Source organism: Syzygium oleosum, unplaced genomic scaffold (genome assembly GCF_021117445.2).
Source record: "Syzygium oleosum isolate NSW1041296 unplaced genomic scaffold, Sole_v2.1 Sole_v2.15, whole genome shotgun sequence".
NCBI classification, from domain to species: Eukaryota; Viridiplantae; Streptophyta; class Magnoliopsida; order Myrtales; family Myrtaceae; genus Syzygium; species Syzygium oleosum.
This window is the reverse complement of record NW_026607499.1, coordinates 5,331,919-5,353,311: the sequence shown is the minus strand read 5'-3', so window position 1 is coordinate 5,353,311 and position 21,393 is coordinate 5,331,919. Positions and strand designations below refer to the sequence as shown.

At 43.9% G+C, this 21,393-nt stretch overlaps 3 protein-coding genes across 3 annotated transcripts; 1 reads left to right on the top strand and 2 right to left on the bottom strand.

Annotated features, from left to right (window-relative positions):
* Positions 1–1,745: 1,745 nt before the first annotated feature.
* Positions 1,746–3,374, top strand: LOC115693313 (leucoanthocyanidin dioxygenase). Its single transcript, XM_030620278.2, has 2 exons — positions 1,746–2,400; positions 2,661–3,374. The coding sequence occupies exons 1-2, from the start codon at positions 1,898–1,900 to the stop codon at positions 3,217–3,219; spliced, it is 1,062 nt and encodes a 353-aa protein (XP_030476138.1). The 5' UTR covers positions 1,746–1,897; the 3' UTR covers positions 3,220–3,374.
* A 585-nt stretch (positions 3,375–3,959) lies between these two features.
* LOC115693316 (glyoxylate/hydroxypyruvate reductase HPR3-like) lies at positions 3,960–6,348 on the bottom strand. Its single transcript, XM_030620281.2, has 2 exons — positions 5,782–6,348; positions 3,960–4,616 (listed from the first exon to the last, which is right to left on the bottom strand). Exons 1-2 carry the CDS (start codon positions 6,250–6,252, stop codon positions 4,092–4,094), a joined length of 996 nt encoding a protein of 331 aa, XP_030476141.1. The 5' UTR covers positions 6,253–6,348; the 3' UTR covers positions 3,960–4,091.
* Positions 6,349–7,364: 1,016 nt separating this feature from the next.
* On the bottom strand, positions 7,365–10,020 carry LOC115693314 (glyoxylate/hydroxypyruvate reductase HPR3-like). Its single transcript, XM_030620279.2, has 2 exons — positions 9,448–10,020; positions 7,365–8,216 (listed from the first exon to the last, which is right to left on the bottom strand). Exons 1-2 carry the CDS (start codon positions 9,925–9,927, stop codon positions 7,692–7,694), a joined length of 1,005 nt encoding a protein of 334 aa, XP_030476139.2. The 5' UTR covers positions 9,928–10,020; the 3' UTR covers positions 7,365–7,691.
* Positions 10,021–21,393: the final 11,373 nt, after the last annotated feature.

The following is a 21,393-nucleotide window of genomic DNA, read 5'->3' as shown; positions in this document are numbered from 1 at the left end:
GGGACGGATGTGGTTGGTGACTCGTGCTCTACATCTCTCGGTCAGCTCACCTGCCTCGTAAGAGTTCCGAACTTTCTGGCCAAGCAAAGGTGTGGTCATGGGAATGACAGGGAACACATGAACGTCATGTCTAAATTTGCTTCCAAAATTTCAGTGGCTGCTATGATTGCGAAGTTCCATATGGAAACGAAACGAAATTTAATGCATTGTGGTACCATCTCGTCGTAGAGTTTCGTTTTCGGGGAGAATGAAAAAGGGGAACCTGCCATATATATATATATATATATAAATTGGTACTCCTGAGGGCAATCTCCAAATGAGCCCGTGCAACCTTAATTAACTAGGATTTTTAACTAACGTGCTTAAATTATTAACCTAATCTCTTCTTGTTTTCACCGCGCTTCATTCTATTAAACAAAATGGTTGATAGTCAAGTAAAAATCTATGAGCTCTTTACATGTCGCACGGATTAGATGTATGTCCCTTTCACGAAAAAGATAGAAATGGTCCCGTCTATGTTCACGGTTGTTCGAAGGCAAGGGACCACGAATTTTTCGGGCACTATTATCATTGTTAGTATTCAGAGCATGTATACATGACACGCGTGCCTCGCCCATTTCACCATTACCATGCAAATAATGAAACAAGACCCGTCGTTAATTTCTTGCACGCACTGGTATTTGATTCTCGATCTCGTTGTTTCGTAAGGAATCGTGAGCACAGCTTCTAGAAAGCTTCGAAGGACGAGCCGCCGCTCGTTCTGGTCACTTCACCCGCTACATATGGAATTGAAAAACTGTGAATTCCGTGGCTGACGGATGCGGAATTCAGTAATTTAATGAATTCAGCCCGGGAAGATTCTGAGGTGTTGGAGTGTTGCTGTGGGCTATCTTTTCTGGGGGTACCACCGTGAAACTGACTAGCGATATGGGTTAGATGAAACGTGCATTTTACTGGGTAGGTGGCTTCACCTTTGTTGAATCTGGAACGAGTGCCTTTTGCCTCTTTTTCACTCGTTCCATGCAGGTTCTGGTGCATTATCTGCGGGTCTTAAAGTCAACAGTAAAAGGAAAGAGAGAATGAGAGAGACGATGGGAAACGCAGTGCAATTCCATTGACGGTGTCATTCAAAACCTCATTCGGAGACAGTACACATTGCTCGTCACTTTCTCACCTACATTTTCGCTCTGATAGACCTAGCAACTTGATGAACAAACATTTACTCGGATCATATGCTCTCTGACAGTGTTAAACTACAAGATCAACCATGCTCAGGTGCAGACAATGAACATAGAGCCAAAAATAATATGTAGACGACCTTAGCTGGGTATCTATCGTTGAGGGTGCGCTCTGTTTCTACTGATTAAGACTACAACATATGAAGTTTTCTTTACTACTGTGTGCTCTTTACTGTCAAATCATGCGGATTTCTCATCGTTTCACCATCTTCTCTCGAGGAGAACCGAAGGTCTGCCCGTACCATAAGAGTCATGTCAGTGACGGTTGGTGTCTGCTTCTCTCCCATGCTTCGACCTGCCATTCAAGCTCACTTCCCACAGCGTTGACCCTCCCTTAAGACTCTTAAAACATTTGGGTCCGGTGTGAGGCATCACGTGTACAACTTACCCGGAAAATTAAGGACATTTTCTCTCTCTCGAAGTTTTGGTAGCTCTGGCTCTCACATTTCACAAGAATTATCAAGACACTTCTCCACTATTGCTTTTATGATTTTTTTTGTTAGCTATCTCTATTCAATGCTCTCCGATTTAGATTGACATCCCCTATATAAACCCCACTAGAAGCTGGAAAAAAAACATATCAGATTTGGCGTTTCCAACATTGTGCCGAGAAAAGAGAGAGAATACAAACACCCCATTTTTTCATTTTACTAGAGAAGATGGTGAGTGTTTTGGCTCCTAGAGTTGAGAGCTTGTCGAGCAGTGGCATTCAGGCAATCCCGAAGGAGTATGTGAGGCCACAGGAGGAGCTCGCAAGCATTGGCGACGTCTTTGAGGAGGAGAAGAAGCATGAGGGCCATCAGGTCCCGACGATCGACCTCAAGGAGATAGAGTCCGAAGACCCCCTGGTGAGGGAGAGATGCCACGAGGAGCTCAGGAAGGTTGCCGCTGACTGGGGCGTCATGCACCTTGTCAACCACGGGATCCCCGATGACCTGATCGAGCGCGTCAAGAAGGCTGGGGAGGTGTTCTTCAACCTCCCAATCGAGGAGAAGGAGAAGCACGCCAACGACCAGGGCTCCGGGATGATCCAGGGCTACGGGAGCAAGCTTGCCAACAACGCCAGTGGGCGGCTCGAGTGGGAGGACTACTTCTTCCACCTCGTTTACCCTGAGGACAAGCGCGACATGTCCATCTGGCCCAAGACCCCAAGCGATTACACGTGAGTGAAGTCGAATCTTTCATTTGCGCAAAAGGCAACAAGTAATTAGAAATGGTATATAAATTGAATGGCGACTTTAGTCATGAACAGGTGAAAAATGCATGGTCCTTTCCTTTGGCAAAACTGTGACTTGGGAAATTTTAAGCTCTCAATGGGAGTTTTCTAGTTCCTAATCAGAAAATGTTGCTAGTGCTGTTTTTGTCGCTCTCGGCATCCTTTTTGCACGCTTAACTTGTTACTTGTCGCCTGTCGATGTGCAGAGTTGTGACGAGCGAGTATGCCAAGCTGCTGAGACAGCTCGCGACCAAAATCCTATCGGCACTCTCAATTGGTCTAGGACTTGAAGTAGGGAGGTTGGAGGAGGAAGTCGGCGGGCTAGAGGAAATGCTGCTTCAGATGAAGATCAACTACTACCCGAAATGCCCCCAACCAGAGCTAGCCCTAGGAGTTGAGGCTCACACGGATGTGAGTGCTCTGACTTTTATCCTCCACAACATGGTCCCCGGACTTCAGCTCTTCTACGAGGGCAAGTGGGTCACGGCCAAATGTGTCCCCAACTCCATCATCATGCACATTGGGGACACACTTGAGATCCTGAGCAATGGCAAGTACAAGAGCATCCTCCACCGCGGGCTGGTCAACAAGGAGAAGGTCAGGATCTCGTGGGCCGTCTTCTGCGAGCCCCCGAAGGAGAAGATCATTCTCAAGCCGCTGCCCGAGCTGGTGAGCGAGGCAGAGCCTGCGCTGTTCCCACCCCGCACATTTGCTCAGCACATCCAGCACAAGCTCTTCAGGAAGAGCCAGGACGCATCGAAATGATCGGCATCTGTTTGTCTCGTGTTGATTCGGTCACATTAGCTAAAAAACGAAAACTTTTTCTATGCGTTTGTCAGTTGATTTATCATGTTCTGTGTCACGAAATGCTGATCTGGTCTTCTGACCTGATTCTGTTAAATAAGATTCATGTTTTCTCATCTGATTTTAGTCCCACCTTGTTTGCTATGGAAAATTCGAGGATTACCTTCCATCACACAGAGAAAAGGGACTGTTTAACATAAGCAAGAGACGCGACCTAATGGTGTTCAATCAATCATTACACCATAGCCTAAACCAGGCATCATCTACAGGTTCCTCAAATTAGAGAAACACCTAATTTTATCGCGGGGATAGTTAATATCGAGAATGACATTTACAGATTACAGGGATTACAGAAGAAATTCCAGCAATCAGTAACTTGTCAGTGACCATGTTGTTCCTATTAAACAAGGGTGAGAGAAATTATTGTTTTACTGAGATTCTGGGAGATTTTAAAGACCTAAAGTATATTGAACTCCCTTAACACACCCCACTTGCAGTAAAATAAAAAGAGGGTCACCTGTAGTAAGAACCTTTCTAGGAGGCTAAGGACAACAAGTGCTCTGACGCATATTTCAGATCCAGCATCAGAAAATATATTCCAACTCATAAGTGTCTGGCGGCACTTTGGCCGGTGATGGAGGGACATACATCGAGGGCTCGTCGTCGATGAAAAAGAATAATGGCCTCAAATAGCGCATAACTTTGTTTCAAAGATATAATGCTACCTTATTCAAGCATATAAAAATAAATGGCAGATACACTCCCGTCGGCTATTGCAACAAAATTGGGGAAAGAAAGTATTTCTTCGTAATTGTGCTCACAACATTGCCCCATCATTCATATTGTACTAGTGACCTCAAAGGTTCGTTTGAAAAGAAAGCTCTCAAGTTATCGATTATGAGTTCCTGCACTGCTTCGAAAGCTTCCGGAGTCATGACGGCGCGATGCGGAGAGAGCACAACGTTGTCCAGCGCAAACAGCTCATCCGGCACCTTGGGCTCGCTCTCAAACACATCAAGGCCGGCACCACCGATCTCGCCTCGCACCAAGCGCTGCACCAGCTCTTTCTCGTCCACCAGAGCCCCGCGCCCAACGTTTATGATTATGCCTTGTTTACCAAGCGCCGACATTACATCCTTGTTGATGATGTGGCGAGTGCCTTCCGCCAGCGCACAGCAGAGAACAAGAACGTCGCTATTGGCCGCGAGGTCACGGACGTTCGCGTAGTAAGCATATGGAACGTGCGGTTTTTCCTTTCTTGAGTAGTAGGTGACGCTGCATCCGAAAGCTACCAGCCGTTTCGCAGTCTCGGAGCCGATACTTCCAAGCCCAACAATGCCGACCCGTTTTCCCCCTAACTGCAATGTTTGACATTCGGCTAGGTGAATTCCAGAATACTCCATTTTGTGCAAAGCAATAGAAGTCGTTGAGGACTTAAATGTGAGAGATTGCTATCACTTTCAGACCATCTGCAATTAATCACACCTAACCATTCACCTGCTTTTCTATGCATCTATGTAATCATATAGGCTACATTTAGCGTACACCACAGGATCTAAAACCTCATGAAATATCGGTGTCGGGAACTAGAACCGGCACTCATGACAAATTCCTGGCAATTCAGCTAAGAACGGATCACTGTCATTTTACTCCGGAAGGACTGCCATTCCCAGCATAAGTAGTCTGGCTCACCAAATCTTATTACCTTTCTAGGGAACTGCAGTAACATTGGTCGCGACATCAAATCTGGCGAATCCCGTTAAATTATTTTCACTCGGTGACTAACTGTCCGTCAATCCCTTCTTCATCAACTGTCCGCCAATCCCTTCTTCCTCGCATCTTTACATCCTATCCTTGTGCCGAAGAGAAGTTCATAACATCTCCAGATTCAGTTAGGTCGCCGGTATACCAACAGCGCAAATATTCACCGGCTATTTCCACCATACAACTAATGAAGACGCGGCAGCCATAAAATAGAATCATAATAGAAGTTTTAATCACTGCTTAAACTAACAATGTGATAAAAATCTCAAACTTTCTCTAACTTATCCCCCCTCACATCCGTTGAATCCCGATTAACTCGCCTTAAACAGGCGCTACCCGGCAGTCTGCTCATCTAATCATGTCCAAACCACCAAAGTGACGAACAATATCTTGATTAGATCGCTCGATTAATGTTCCTATCGATATCACGAAACAGTTCTCTAGCCCATAATGTATTTTAATTTCAGCCACTCTTTCATAAGTATGATGCCGAATCCGAACATATCCTTAACAAGATACGAGATTTCGACCAGGGTCTTGTTAGTCACTATGTTAATTACTATGCAACTTAGCGAGCTAACTATTTCCAAATCGAGCAAAGTACCATTTTTCACATCTTGAAAGCGTGTTGGAAAGTGCAGGACTAGAATTGCTAAAACTAAAGTTTACAGGGACCACTTTGCAAATCTCCAAAAACTACGAACTTGGTATTCAGCCCAACATCACCGGAATGATTAACGATGAATAAAGCTGACCGACCTTGAAACCGAGGGGGAACTCCCTCTGCACCGGCCACGACCCGGCCCGGACGAACCGGTCGCCGTGCGAGACCCGCCTCATCACGTCGATCAGCATCGCGACCGCGTAGTCCGCCCCGTCCTCGCGGAACGCGGCGCTGGCGTTCGTGACGGCGATCCCCCGCTGGCGGCAGTACGGGAGGTCCACGTGCTCGAGCCCCGCGCTGGAGACGACGACGAGCTCGAGGGACGGGAGGAGGTCCAGGGTGCCGGCGCTGACGGGGAGGAAGGGGGTGAAGAAGGAGACGACGGCCCGGACTGAGCGGCAGCGGAGGGAGAGGAAGGAGTGGGCGGGCTCCGGCGAGTCGAGCGGGTCGAGGAGGCGGAAGTGAGGCCGGAGGCGGGCGGCGAAGGGGAGGGCGAGGGCGGAGGGGCGGAGGAGGAGGACTTGGGGGAGGAGGACGGCGTCGTTCTGGGGCGAGTTGGTGTCCATCGTTGGATCGTTGACCGACTGATGGTGGTGGGACGTGAGAATCGAGGGGCGATGATCGCATTGAAGAAACGCGACTCGTACCCATCGCCGCAAATTTATTGGACTTTCGGTTGAATTTTGACTTAATTTATAATATATTTTTTAAATTTTAAATTTATTTGATGTGACCTCATCATCTATAAATTTTTAATTTATTGAATGTAAGTTTTAAATTTTTAATTTCTGAACGGTATGAAAATGTTCGATATTATTTCTGAACTTGAATTAATAGAAGGATAACATCGAATACTTCCATATAATTCGGGGACTAAATTGAATATGTACCTATAATCTATGGACCACATTGAATAAATTAAAAATTCAGGGATGATATTGTATATTGAGTTAAAGTTCATGGATCACATTGAACAAATTCAGGAATCACATTACACATTTGGCCAAAGTTAGAGAATTGTTCGTGTCGTTATCCCTTAGACTATAGCTCTTTCGGATTCGACTGTACTTGTAGTTTTCATGGTTGATGTTGGATTTTTATTGTCATTAATATTATTAAATTTAATAGGATAATAATATATGATGTTGCTATCACAGCTGTCAAAGACCAAAGGGGACTTTTTACGTCAGCCGGCTCGTCATTTGTTTTTAACATTTTTCCGTTTGAATTTAACTAGAAAACGACATTGCGTGCAAACAAATCAAAAGAGAAAAAAATAAGAACAACAGTAATTTCACCAAAAGATATAACCACCAAGAGCATTTCCATATAAATAATCAAATTATATTATCGCCAACAATGAAAGTAATTAAGTCGGATTTGTATTATATTATAAACATTAGTGCATATCATTCCATGGAAAATCGAATTAACTCACTATGCCCTGCTCAAATTGTCATATGAGAATTCAAAAAGACCGTTTAGTTTTTTTTTTTTATCTGTTCAACTTTAATTTTCAACTCACTTTCCAACTTACTTTCAGATTTTTGCACTGTCTCCTTGCAGAGTTTAGGAGTCGAAAACCATATCTGAAACTAAACGTCCACATCCCTAACTCCTTTGAAAGTGGAGAATCAGACTCCCCACCTCCTCCTTCTCAAGTAGGAAAGATGGCCACTGAGGCAAACCTCAATAATTTTAAACAGCCGTTGGTTCAAAGGGACCAGATTGAGATAATTTTACAACTGTGGGGGCTGATTGAGATAGGATTCTGACACTAATCAGATAGAGGGGGATTGACCCAAAAGTACGAGGGCCAGGAAGCAATTTTCCCCCCTCCAAACATTCCCAAGAATCATCTGAGAGATGTTGCTGTTCAACAAAACGTTGATACAGCTCATGCTGCTTTATTCTTTTCCCCCCCTAAAAGCAGTACAAATGAGAGACTGTGGAACCTATGAATCAAACATCTCTTCACCCATGAGAATGGGCTGCCGCCTCCTTGTTACTCGAGCCTGACGAGGCATGACAAGGGCTCGTTCACGAAGAAAGCCTTCAGGTTCGATACGGTGAGCTCCCGCATTGCCTCGAACGACTCCGGAGTGATGACAGCGCGGTGCGGAGATAACACCACGCTGTCCAGACCGAACAGCTCTTTCGGCACGTTCGGTTCGTCTTCAAACACGTCGAGGCCCGCACCGCCGAGCTCTCCTCGCACCAGAAACTGCACGAGCTCATTCTCGTCAATGAGACTGCCTCGCCCCACGTTGATTATGACCCCTCGATCTCCCAGAACGGTCATGACCTCTCTGTTGATCACGTGGTGGGTTTCTTCTGTTAGCGCACAGCACAAGACGAGGACATCAGAATTGGCGGCGAGATCGTGGACGGTTGCGTGGTAAGGAAACGGAAATGATGGCTTCTTGCTTCTCGAGTTGTAGGCAATGTCGCAGCCGAAGGGCTGTAGCCTTTTGGCGACTTGGGAACCGATGTTTCCCAGTCCCACAATTCCCACTCGCTTTCCTCCTAACTGTAACAATACAAGCACAGTCATAATCCACTCAGCATCTTAAAAAGTAAATATTCATGAAACGTAAAATGCAGCTGGAAGAATCAGTTTCACTTGTACAAGACATAACTAGAAAGGCACGGTAGAGTTGAAAAGAAACTGTAAGCGAAGGTAAGACTCAGTCTCAATGTTTAGATTCGACATCCTCAGAAAACAGCAGCGAATTTACTACTCAATGACCAGAGATGGGACGCTTTTCAGCAATACTCATCATAAAATCTTCACATAACCACCCGAATCTTCATTTAGAAGAACCAGTGGCCAAATTTCTGTTCTCATGCTCATGAATTTGACCTCCTGTTGGTTACATTTAACACTACATCTCCAGTTGCATGTAGATCAACTTCCTAAAAGGAAAGTACCACAGATGTACATACTATCTAATCGAGCGATAAAAGCATTCAAGAATACAACAAATCACAGACACCCTGACTAACCTCTCGACTCAGCATCAGACCTAACAATAAGATCCATAGTAGTAAAATAGCCAGCGTTCAACAGCTTATTTTCAGTAATAAGAGTGTTAAAGCTCTCTGGCTCAGACTGATCATCAACTAGTATCCTCTTCATCGCCACAGAGGATCTTCTTCCATGAATATTTCGTCACTGCATTAGCTCATGGCCAGTGCCCCTGAATTCTACATTAGAAGTACAAACATTATAGCGGATCATAGTATGAAAACTAAACACACCTAGTTACTTACTTCAACAAATTCAACTTCCCATTAACCAGCCAATTTCAAGCAAAACCCTTCCACCAGAGTAACCAAATCTATTGCGTAAACTCGCGCTACTAGACTAAATTAGGCACACAACTAGACTGCCCGACGGCAATCTACACTCGCCTTCATCGACAACATATATGTTCCCAAGCAGCATCCGAACCGCAATACTGGTCCATATGTACTTGATGGAACGCAGACAAACACTATCTTTTTCGTGCATCTTCAACTACGTAGCTGAATTCACTGCTTGAACACCAAAGAAAATCAGGAGAACAAATAGAACAGGATTGAATGAACTGGCTTCAACTACCTCACTCTCTTCCTAAAGATTCAACACGAGATAGTATGTTGAACAGCCAATACTTATGACAACCTCAAAATACACCCAAAAATGAAAGCTTTCAATCGATACCAACCAACAAAAAAGTACCCAGAGAGAAAATTTGCCCGACAGAACCGGTGCTCACCTTGGATCCAAGCGGGTAATTTCCACTCTTCAACCACAAGCCCTCCTTGAGGTACCGGTCGGCCGCCGATATCCGCCTGAGGACGTCGAGCAGGAGCGCGACGGCATAGTCGGCGACGTCCTCGGCGAAGGCGGCGCCGGCGTTGGTGACGGCGATGCCGCGCCGGCGGCACTCGCGGAGGTCGATGTGGTCGACGCCGGCGCTGGTGCCGATGACGACCCGGAGGGAGGGGAGGAGGCGGAGGGTGTCGGCGGGGAGGGTGGTGGGGCCCACGCAGACGAGGGCGCGGGCGCGGCCGGCGCGGCGGGCGAGGAAGGCGTGGGCGGGCTCGTCCGGCGGCGAGTCCGTCCACGGGTCGAGGATGGTGAAGTGGTCGTTGAGGGAGGCGTGGAAGGGGAGATCGAAGGATCGGAAGCGGTGGACGAGGACGTCGGGACGGCCCGACCCGGGTTCGGTGCCGGGTTCGGGCAGGGAAGACATTTGTGTTTTTGCCAAAGGGGTCCGTGGGTGGGTGGGTGGGAGAGTGAAATCGGTCGGCGGCGTGAGACTGTGACCGGTGCAAAACTCCGCGACAATGATGGCCCGAGGTTGAGCTGGGCGGGCGTCCTCCTGTCGAATCTAATGACCCTTTGGAAGAATCTTCCATGTCCTCTAAAGTCCAAACCGCGACCTAAGGGAGAAAAAGGAACCGTCCCGATTGGACTGGACTGATTCATTTTGGTGGTTCCAAAGGTCATTAGTCCGATTTTCGATTCCATAAAAAATGATGAATTTCGATTTGGTTCCCGATTTTAAGGGTGAAATTGCCCATAAGGACCACCCAAACCAATTATTATTTTTCATTTCTTATAAATTTAAAAGCTCTTACTCGCTATTCCCATCCTGCCTTCTTGTCTAGATAGATAGTTTCTTCGCTTCATTGCCCAGAGAAATCTGTTCATCCACAGTCATCCCTAGCGTCGCTCGTCCAAGCCGAGCTACTCTTTCCGTCCTCTCCGTCGTCGCTCGCGGCCATGGAGGAGTCGTTGTTGCCAGCTTGAGATTTGGAAGTTCACAAACTCCACATTTGGACCGGCGAAATCGCCGGTGCAATCGTTTAGGCCGAGCCCTTTCCGTCGTTGAGCCACCCCTTCCGTCCTCTCCATCGTTGCTTGCAGCCGTGGAGGAGCCGTCGTCGCCAGCTCCAGATCTGGAAGTTTGCAGACTCCACATCTGGACCAACGAAGTCACTGGCGTAGTCGTCCAAGCTCGTGTGTCCAAGCCGAGCCCTCTTCCTTGTTGCTCGCAACCATGGATGACCCACCATCTAAAAGTTCGCAGGCTATATTTGGAGGCACAACTCCACGGCTGGACTAGTGGCTCGTCCAAGCTGAGCCACTCCTCCATCGTCTAGGCTTGCCAAATATGTGGATGAGCTGCCTTGTGAGTCACGGACAAGGCTAGATCTGGACGGGCAATGAGTAAGACGACCATGAGCAATGTTGAAAGGAGTGGCTCGGCTTGGAAGCATGAGAGGTGCTCCACTAGTGACGATGGTGGGGGAGCCACCGGTTCCATTTACCTTACTGGGAACCGGATCGGTCGGTCCGATCTAGCTCTAGGACCAGATAGTCCGGTTCCCAGTTCCAGAGAACGAGGAACCGGTCTCACCAGTCCAGTTTCTGGGTGGGAACAGGACCGCCCTGGGAACCAATCATCCCTAATTGCGATGATATCTTCATCCGCTTTACCCCCCTTTTTTTATAACTAGAGATAAATCTTTTAGGCATAAAAGTCCAAATAAATCGGTATATTAACACGTAAATTCAAATTAGGTAATATTCCACCGTATAATGAACCGAAATACTAGATGAATTAGACGGGCGGTATATCTCCGAAGCAAAATTATTCGGATTATCATATACTTTTTATTTTGTAATGAGTAGCTCCTTAGTAAGTCAAGTTCGAAGGTCACATCCCAAAATCATGACTTAGTTTCAAGTGACAAGTGACAATCATATAACATTTACGTTCGTTGACGAGGGAAAGAGAAGTCATCCAAATAAGTCATTATCTAATACGGTTCTGGCATAGAATATCGAGGGTAACATGTATTCCAGATGGACAATCCGAATTCATCAGTTCTAGAGTGCTGAATCGGAGTCAACATGATTTGATGTGATTTTGAATAGTTTAGGCAGATTAATACGAAATGAGAGGAAATGCCACGGATTGTCAGGTCGAGAAGATGGGATTCAGAATTGCCATTCTTGTTCAAGTCAACGACCCAACACACAAACAAAAGACCCTTGGGGCTTAAACGGGCTAAATAGGCCGATCCGTTTGTTCCACGAGAAGAAGGCATTTGGATCCTCAATTGGCCGGGCCTTAACTAGCATCATGAATTCGCTGTAGCTGTTTCGATTAGGGGTGTGTAAAACAGATCGCCTAAACCGGAAACCGCCCGGACCGGACCAGATTGGCCGGTATGGTTCGGTTATCGAGAGTGTCAGTCCAATTTCCGATTCCTAAAAGTGAAACCGGGGTTTGGGTGGTCCGGTTCCTGGTTCCAAAGGAGAACCGGATAGATCGGACCGGACTGACTACATATTTTTTTTTTTTATTTCTTTAAAAAAACTAATAAAATGTGAATATGGCATCAATGTGTATTAGAGAAGAGCCGAACAAGTGAGCAACGCCGATGGCTTGAGTAGGTGATGGCCAAATTAAGTCAAGTCGCTCTATGTTGGTCCCTCTTAGCGTTGAGCATAGAGACTTTCGGAAATATTGGTTTCTGATTTATAGGCCCAGATGGTTAGGCATTGGTGGCGAGACATTGCAACATCATTAGCAAACTCTTCACGTCTTGATTAACAATTTCGTTCAATGTTAGGAAGTCAGGAGGGACCTTTATTCCTCCTCTCCGTATGGCCATTATAAGAGAATCAATTTAAAATTCAAATTTTAAATTATCCTCCATAATTTCAGCCTTCTCATTATTGTAGATAGCTGTCAATTAGTTGAGATTTTCTCCATATTTTTAGTTGTTGCCATCCTTGTACATGTACTATAAATATCATTGATATACATCAATGAAAATCATCCTGGAAATTATTCTCTTAATCTTCTCCTTTATGGTATCAGAGCATATCTGCTCTTAAGAGCCTCTCTCATCCCGTGTCTGCTCCTAGCCATGGCTGCCACAAACTCTACTTCTGAAACAATGACTGCCACAAACTCTACTTCCGAAACAATCCTCCCCGAAATTCCTGCAACCACTTCAACAGGACTCATTGCAATCTCTACTGGTGCGCAACTTCCCATGAAGCTGACTTCCATCAACTATGCTTCTTGGAGGGCTCAATTCATGTCCTTGCTAGTCAGATATGACCTTGATGGAACACGTCCTTGCCCACCGGAAGAGATCACTTGCGGCAATCAAATAGTCCCAAATGCCGCCTATTTTCGTTGGATTAGACAAAATCAACTCTTGCTCAACGGGATTTTTGCTTCCACTTCCGAAGCCATCATTCTCCTTATTGCCTCTTGTGCAACATCTCAAAGTGCATGGAACAAACTTACAACACTTTACGCAAGCAAATTTTCGATCTCGTGTCTTGCATCTCAAGGACCAATTATCAACGGTTAAACGCAACTCTCGTTCTTTTTCTGATTTTTTACAACAACTAAAATCTATTGTAGACGAGTTGGCAATGATTGATTCACCTCTCCATGATGATGACCTTGTCATCCATGCTCTCCGGGTATTAGGACCGGAATACCATGAAATCGCAGCAGCAATTCATGCTCGTGAACACACAATCACTTTCGAGGAACTTTACGACAAATTAGTCGCCCATGAAATGTTCCTTCAACATGAAAAAACAGCAGCTGAAGTCCTGCCGGTAACAGCCAATTTTAGCACTCGGAAGGCTCGAGGTCCGAGAGCCCTATGTCGATGGAACAGTTCTAGACATTCTGGACAACCTGCCGGAGACTCCAGAAATTCCCTTGGCACCCGCAATTCAGACCGTCGGAGAGATCATAGAAGCAGTGACTCAAGGTCTCTACGGCAAAATAGCTCTCGGCCCGTTTTTCAATACTGTGATAGTGTGGGACACTCCGCCAAAAATTGTTTCCGTATTCGAGACACAGTCCGTGCTCCGGTTGCAAATGTTGTAGCCGGCCCAAGTTCAACCCGAGAAGCGGGTTGGTTGATTGATTCGGGAGCCTCACATCATGTTACAAGTGATCTTGCTAATTTATCTCTGCATAGCGAGTATGAAGGTCCGAATGAGATAGTCATTGGCGATGGCTCAGGTTTGAGTATCACTCACATTGGTTCTACCACATTAAATTACCTATATACTTCCTTTCAATTGGCTAATGTTTTACGCACTCCTCACATAACCAAAAATTTAACTTCGGTTTCACAATTTTTTCGTACTAACCGAGTCTCGATTGAATTCTTTGTCTCTCATTTTTTGGTAAAGGAACTTCGCACGGGGGTGACTCTACTTCGAGGGGAACTTAGAGACGGCGTTTATCGTTTGCCGCCATCCTCTTGGCAGCCACATGTCTCACACACAGCTTTGGTTGGTGAGCGGACACGAGCAACTACATGGCACAATAGATTAGGTCATCCATCCATCCATATTTTACATCATACCATTAAGCATTTTTCACTTCCGTCATCAAATGAGTCTAGTCTAGGAAATAAGTTACCATGTACTTCTTGTCGTTGCAATAAAAGTCATAAACTACCATTTCACTCTTCTACTTTTGAAGGTAGACATCCACTTGACTTATTGTACATGGACGTTTGGGGTTCGGCATCTATTTTATCTATTGATGGTTTCCGTTATTATGTTATTTGTATTGACAATTTCATTCGTTATATTTGGTTTTGTCCCATCCACAACAAATCCGATGTTGCACCTATTTTTGAACAATTCAAAACACTTGTCGAAAAATAATTTCAACAAAAAATACGAACTCTTTATTTTGATGGGGGTGGGGAATTCATTAAACTCAAACCATTTTTAGCAAAACACGAAATTTCACATCTAACCACACCTCTATACACCCCACAACATACACATCGTCGAAACCGGATTAACTCTACTACACAAAGCCGGCCTACCCCCACTTTTTGGACCTACGCCTTCCAAACCGCCACATATCTTATAAATCGCCTACCTACAGATTCATTAATCTTCAATCTCCATATCATCGCCTCTTCGGCAAACCCCCGAACTACCTAAAACTTCGAATTTTTGGATGCCTCTACTACCTATGGCTTCGGCTATACACAAAAAATAAGCTTTTACCACGCTCCCACCCATGTATTTTTCTTGGTTATTCTTTAACTCAAAGTGTGTGCAAATGTTTTGATTCTACTACCAAAAAAATATTTCTCTCACGTCACGTTGTCTTTGATGAAACCGTCTTCCCATACCCTTCTTTGAACTTACCGAAGTCCTCCCCCTCATTCTCGGTCAAAACTCCTCTTCTTCAGTCGCCCATTGTGCCATATATTGCTCCTGCTTCGAACACGCCATCAGTCGTGACAAGGACTCTTTCTAGTAACCCAGCTGATACGCAAGTTCTGCCGGCCAACCCACCAGATAACTCAGTAAGTGATCTCTCCTCTAACACCGCACACATACCTCTATTTGATGCATGTACCACCAACGTCACACCTTAGAGCTCACCAAGTAACAACCACCACCCAACTAGCAGCATCTCCACCGGAACTAATGTCTCACCAACTAGCTCCACACTCTTAACCGAACCACCCCCAAATCTGCCAAACCCGCACTCATAACATGACCACACGCTCTCAAAACAACATTTTCAAGACTAAACAAATACATACACTCACCACAAAACATCCTCTATCTCAAACCTATGAACCAAGTGGACTTACTCAAGCTTTGAGTGATCCCTAATAGTGCTCCGCTATGTCCGAGGAAATCAATGCCTTAATTAGAAATGGAACTTGGGAACTAACCCCAAAGAATTCTTCCATGAATATTGTTGGTTGTAGGTGGGTCTACAGGATCAAGCGTTGATCCGACGGTAGAATCGAGAGATACAAGGCGCGTCTTGTCGCCAAAGGATTTCACCAAAGACCGGGAATTGACTTCCAAGAAACCTTTAGCTCAGTTGTCAAACCTACAACAATCCGCATCATTCTCACTCTGGCACTCACTCGAAATTGGACACTACGCCAAATGGATGTAAACAACGCGTCTTTGCAAGGAATACTATAAGATGAAGTGTTTATGGCACAACCTCCTGGTTTCAAAGACCCCGCAAAACCCGACCATGTGTGCAAACTCAGGAAAGCTATTTATGGGCTCAAACAAGCTCCTCGTGCCTGGTATAACGAGTTAAGTACATTTCTAATAGCCAATTCATTTAATAATTCCAAGACCGGTAGCTCCCTTTTTATCTACTCACACAATGGCATAGAGGCATATTTCTTGGTATATGTTGATGATCTTGTCATTACGGGCAACAACACTCGGTTTTTTAATGATTTCATTGCAACATTATCCAAGCGTTTTTTGGTCAAAGATTTGGGGACCTTAGGCTATTTCCTTGGAATCAAAGTACTTCCCACAAAGAAGGGTCTTTTACTCTCGCAACATAAATACATACAGGATCTACTCGAAAAGCATAAAATGGCCGAAGCAAAGGATCTTGGGTCTCCAATGGCAACCGGTAATACACTTACACTTCATGATAATTCGGGGTACATATCCGCAACTGAATTTCGGAGCCTCGTCGGTGCCCTTCAATACCTCCTAATCACTCGTCCCGATATTTCGTTCGTTGTCAACAAATTATCTCAGTTCATGCACAAGCCAACATTACATCATTGGTCTGCCACCAAATGCCTTCTTCGATATCTTAAAGGTACCCTATTCCATGGGCTTCACTTGGGGCGAGATACAAAGCCCATTTTACATGCTTATTCCGATGCAGATTGGACTGGTGATTATGATGACAGGACTTCCACATCCGGCTTCATTGTTTATCTTGGCGCCAATCCTATCTCTTGGAGCTCCCGCAAACAGCGGTCCGTTGCCCAATCATCAACAGAAGCCGAATATAGAGCAGTTGCCGCTACCTCATCGGAATTACTTTGGGTTCAAAACTTGCTCACCGAATTGGGCATACACTCACTTGAAACACCCACGATATACTGTGACAATATTGGGGCTACTTATGTGTGTGCCAATCCGGTCTTCCACTCTCGCATGAAGCACATTGCAATTGATTACCACTTCATTCGTGAGCTCGTAAAAGATGGATAATTGAGAGTCCCTCACATTTCCACACATGACCAACTAGCGGACATCCTTACCAAGCCACAATCAAAACAGTGCGTGCAAACACTTCAAGTCAAGATCGGCGTTTCCGACGGAAACTCCATTTTGAGGGGGCGTATAAGAGAATCAGTTTAAAATTCAAATTTCAAATTATCCTTCATAATTTCAGCCTTCTCATTGTTGTAGATAGCTGTTAATTAGTTGAGATTTTCTCCATATTTTTAGTTATTGCCATTCTTATACATGTACTATAAATACCACTGATATACAGCAATGAAAATCATCCTGAAAAATATTCTCTTAATCTTCTCCTTTAGCCATTACAAAAAAAAAAAGACCGATTGGGAACCGGTCCGGTTCCCGGTCTCTCCTTTTTTCTCATTCCTCTTGTAACAACATCAATAGACCCGACCACACCCGCCCCCCCCCCCCCCTCCCAATTTTTTTTGCCATTTTCAACGTGCTATCTTTCTCGTTGCGTAATTAGTGCATTATGAAAATCGCATGTAATCTAGACTCTATTTCTTTCGTTAATAATGAATGATTCGGAATACATTTTCCCTAAAATGATCGTTTGTATCACTTACAAAAATGAATGAATGAAAAATATTTTTATCGCTTATATAAATGTTTAGACAAATGGTTATCGATAATGAAAATATTTTTCATCGATTAATTATTTCAAGCAATGCAAGCGATTATTTTTAGAATAATATTTTTCAAATCATTCATTTTTAGCGAAACAAATGAAGTACGAGAATTTATTTGTTTTTATTGTCTTTCTTGTTTGGATACCCTAAACCTATGGTTCGCAGAGCAGTGGCACCAACCTGATTTTTGTCGCGTGAATTGAGATTCGATGATCGATTCATATAACGTTGATGAATGAAGTAGTCATAACTCAAGCCAAATTTTGTGTAACAAGGTAGAAACTTTATGATAAGGCCCAAATGGAATAGTGGTGCCGATCACCCTTCTCCACCAATCTTTTTACTTGTTAAAAGAACAAAAGAAAGAAAGCCTGTGGTCAGCGGACCAAATTTCTCTCCTCCATCTGGAACTGAAGCCCCAATCCATCGTGAGAAGATGAAAGGATGTGCGATATCAACAGGCCACGCACCCTTTTTCTTAACCTTTACTTTGATCCTACTAGCGGTACTTATTATTGGGCCAATTTGACATACTCTATGTGCTTTTTTTAAAACACACTTAGGTTTCGTCTAATCAAAGACACGTGGAAGCCTACGTCACACATCAGCAATCAGTATCAAACATGAAACTTGGACATTAACTCCACGTCGACCTGATTCCATTTTCCTTAAACAAATAAGTGACAAGTGCATGGTTTTTTTTATATATTTCATCCATGTTGCTGAATAACCTATGTATCATGTTGGGTGGATACTTAGACTTGGATTTGCTAGCCATCCCTCCTTATTGTATACCTAGCATCAATACGTGCTTTAACAAATCCCTTTTCAACCACTTTGACAATTGATGTGGGACAACCTCAACACCATTTCATATCGTGTCAAGAAGGTATGAAGGTGGATCTTGCTTGGAGATAATGTCTCGACAAGAGAGCAAGAGACAGAAAATCAAGCAAGCATGGACAAACGGATCATGTTCTTATCCGAATAACAAGACGGATGCAACGCCTGCGCTTCTGATTCTGGGCACGTCGTGTCTGGTGGTTGCCAAACAATCGATATAAAGGGTGGTCATATCGCTCGGAGAAATGCCTTAGGAGACATATCTGCGACAACCATGATGCATCAATTAATTCAAGGTTCTTTCGCTGTGGAGGTGGTGGTGCCCTAGCAAAAGCGGATACAGCCACTTTTTGAAGCAGTTGGGGGGGCCATCTCACTTACTAACAGCATACATAATCGTTTCTATCTGTTATTCAAGCCATGTACATGTTATTCAAACCGTCTTTCAGAAAAAAAATGTTCTCTAAGCAGTTGCGAAATGGGACTACTATGTATGTATAGCATATCGCAGGTAAGATACGATGTAGACGTAACACATCAACGAGATAATCAAGGAACAAGAAAAACAGGTAGCATAACAGGATGCAAAAAATTGAGAGGAAGTGCCGAAATTTGAATCATCGATTTACTATGCTCTGATACCATATTAGACAAATCATTTTTCGTAAAAATTTAAAGTGTCAAAAAACAAACCAAGAATTTAACGATATCAATGTTAAGGATCAGAATGTAAAAGTTTATGATCTGTCTTAGAACGAATCAGAACGGTGAACTTAGACTTGTACTTGAAAATTATATATATAGAGGTAGCGGATGTACGAGAAATCGAAAGTGAGACCACATCTGTCACGTTGTCGAGTGTGCGTGATCGAGCCCTAGCTAATCAAGAAGGGAAGACTGGTCAAGCTAGATAAGGCCCACTAAAGATATGGTAATCCATGAGAAAATGAAATCATCACATAAATTAATTCTTGCAGCTTCCACATTTCGAGCCCATCCACGGGCCAGCCACAGCCAGTGATGTAGATACATGATCTTTTCCTGAAATCTGGAAGTTCGAACCAGGAGTTTTAATATCATTCAATCATCATCATATATTAAATGATGACAGGTTGAAACGGGCATGCAATGACTGGATAGAGCTGGTGCATGTCTGTGTGTATTGCTTATCTTTCTAAAATAATGAAATTATATAGTTGGGGACTACCCAGAAGCCACGAAAAGCTATATGCATAGAAGAGGGGAGGGAGGGATATGATCAGCTGTCAATTGAAATTAATATTGAGTTGATGGGACACCACGAACAGCTTTGCATGTATAATGACCGTCTGCCCACTGAATCAAAGCCAAGAGGGCAACTTGAGTCCACAAAATCCGATCACCGGAATGCTAGTAAGAACTACCCTAAGACATTACTCAGGTTGATACAATGCATTGCAAGGAATGTGATCGAGTCGGAGGGTTGACAATGCACATAGATCGCATTGCCATAGTATTGCCTTGTGAAGAAATAAACTTTTCCGTGGAGTGTCTATAAATGAATTATTCTAAAATTTCTTTTGAAAAATGGCTGGAAGGAAAAGAAAAAGATGCTACCCTATATCAACTCTACATCCTTCATGCAGCTGTACTCTCTAAACTCCATGGATTGAGCACCTAATGCAAATCGTGCATATAAACATGGACAAAGAAGGATCTGAGCCCTTATAGTTTTGACTGTACATCTTAACCACGCTGAACGATAATTTGGTACTAACAAGTAGTAAGAGAACATTATTTATCTACAGTCTAGGTTTAGATGCAGAAGGAACACAGGAGGCTCACATCATTCTGTATGTTTAAAAATTGAAGGAGATCAGGACAGTTCTAACTAGGGGTGTAAATGGTTCGGTTCGGTTCCGTTTTTCAAGAAAACTGAACCGAATTGAACCATTAAGGGTGCCTCCTTGAACCGAACTGAATTTGAACCGAACCGAATTGGAACCGAACCGAAAAATCGATTTGGTTCGGATCAGTTTTCGGTTTCAAGTTCATTAAGCAGAGAGAGAGAGGAGAGGGGAGAGAGAAGGGGAGAGAGAGGGCAACATAGCCCTAAACCGAAGTATTTATTTTAGTTCGGTTCGATCCAAACCGATCCAAACCGAACCGAAAAGAAAAATTGATTTATTTTGATGATCCGAACCGAAACCAAAACCGAACAGAAATGCACGAAATTTTCGGTTCGGTTCGTATCTCGATTCGGTTTTTCGGTTCGGTTCTGACACCCCTAGTTCTAACCCTAAAATTGTATGTCTGCACACCCGTGTGCAAGCGCTTCCTCGGAAAACTGCTCAGTGAAGAAAATTTAGAACTGTTAAAATGTTGATCCAATTTCCTATAAAAATCCTGAAAAAAAAAAAAATCTAGTGCTTGGGGCAAAAGTAGCGACCGGAGTTCACTAATTTTGTGTAGAAGTCTCTAGTTCTACACGTGGGAAGCAAGAAAAGCCAGCTGTAGAAGTCTTAGGCAAAGAAAAGTTACCGAATGTCTAGTTGTTGGGCAGCTGTCTAAGTTGGTCAAGAAGTAGCGGTGGAAAAGTCAAAAATATTGTGCTTGAAGTCGGTGAAATTCTTCTATATAAGTGGACGTCTAATTAGTATCAGAAAAACAAGGAAAACCTCTCCTCCTTCGATTGTATTACCAACTAATAAAAGCCTTTTATTTTTGTTCCCTTGTGCTTCATTGCATCCACTCTCATATAGCCTTTGTTCCTTGTTATATTTCACACACACTTGCACACACGCTTCCGCAAATAACCAATAGTGGTATCAGAGCCACGTCTTTGGTTGGTATCGAACTCTGAGAAGAAAATTTGAGAATTCTAAAATGAAAGTAAATAAGACCGTTTAAAAATACTGTAGAAAATTAAAAGAACTAGTTAATCAAATAAGAGCCTATGGAGATGAAATCACTGATCAAAGGGTAATAGAAAAAATACTAGTGTCACTTACTAGAAAGTACAATCCTATTGTGACAACTATAGAAGGATCTAAAGATTTTACGACCCTGTCAATAAGTGAATTGATTGGCTGTCTAAAAGCACATGAGAAAAGAATGATGGCACAAGATGAAGATTAAGTTGAAAGTGCGTTTCG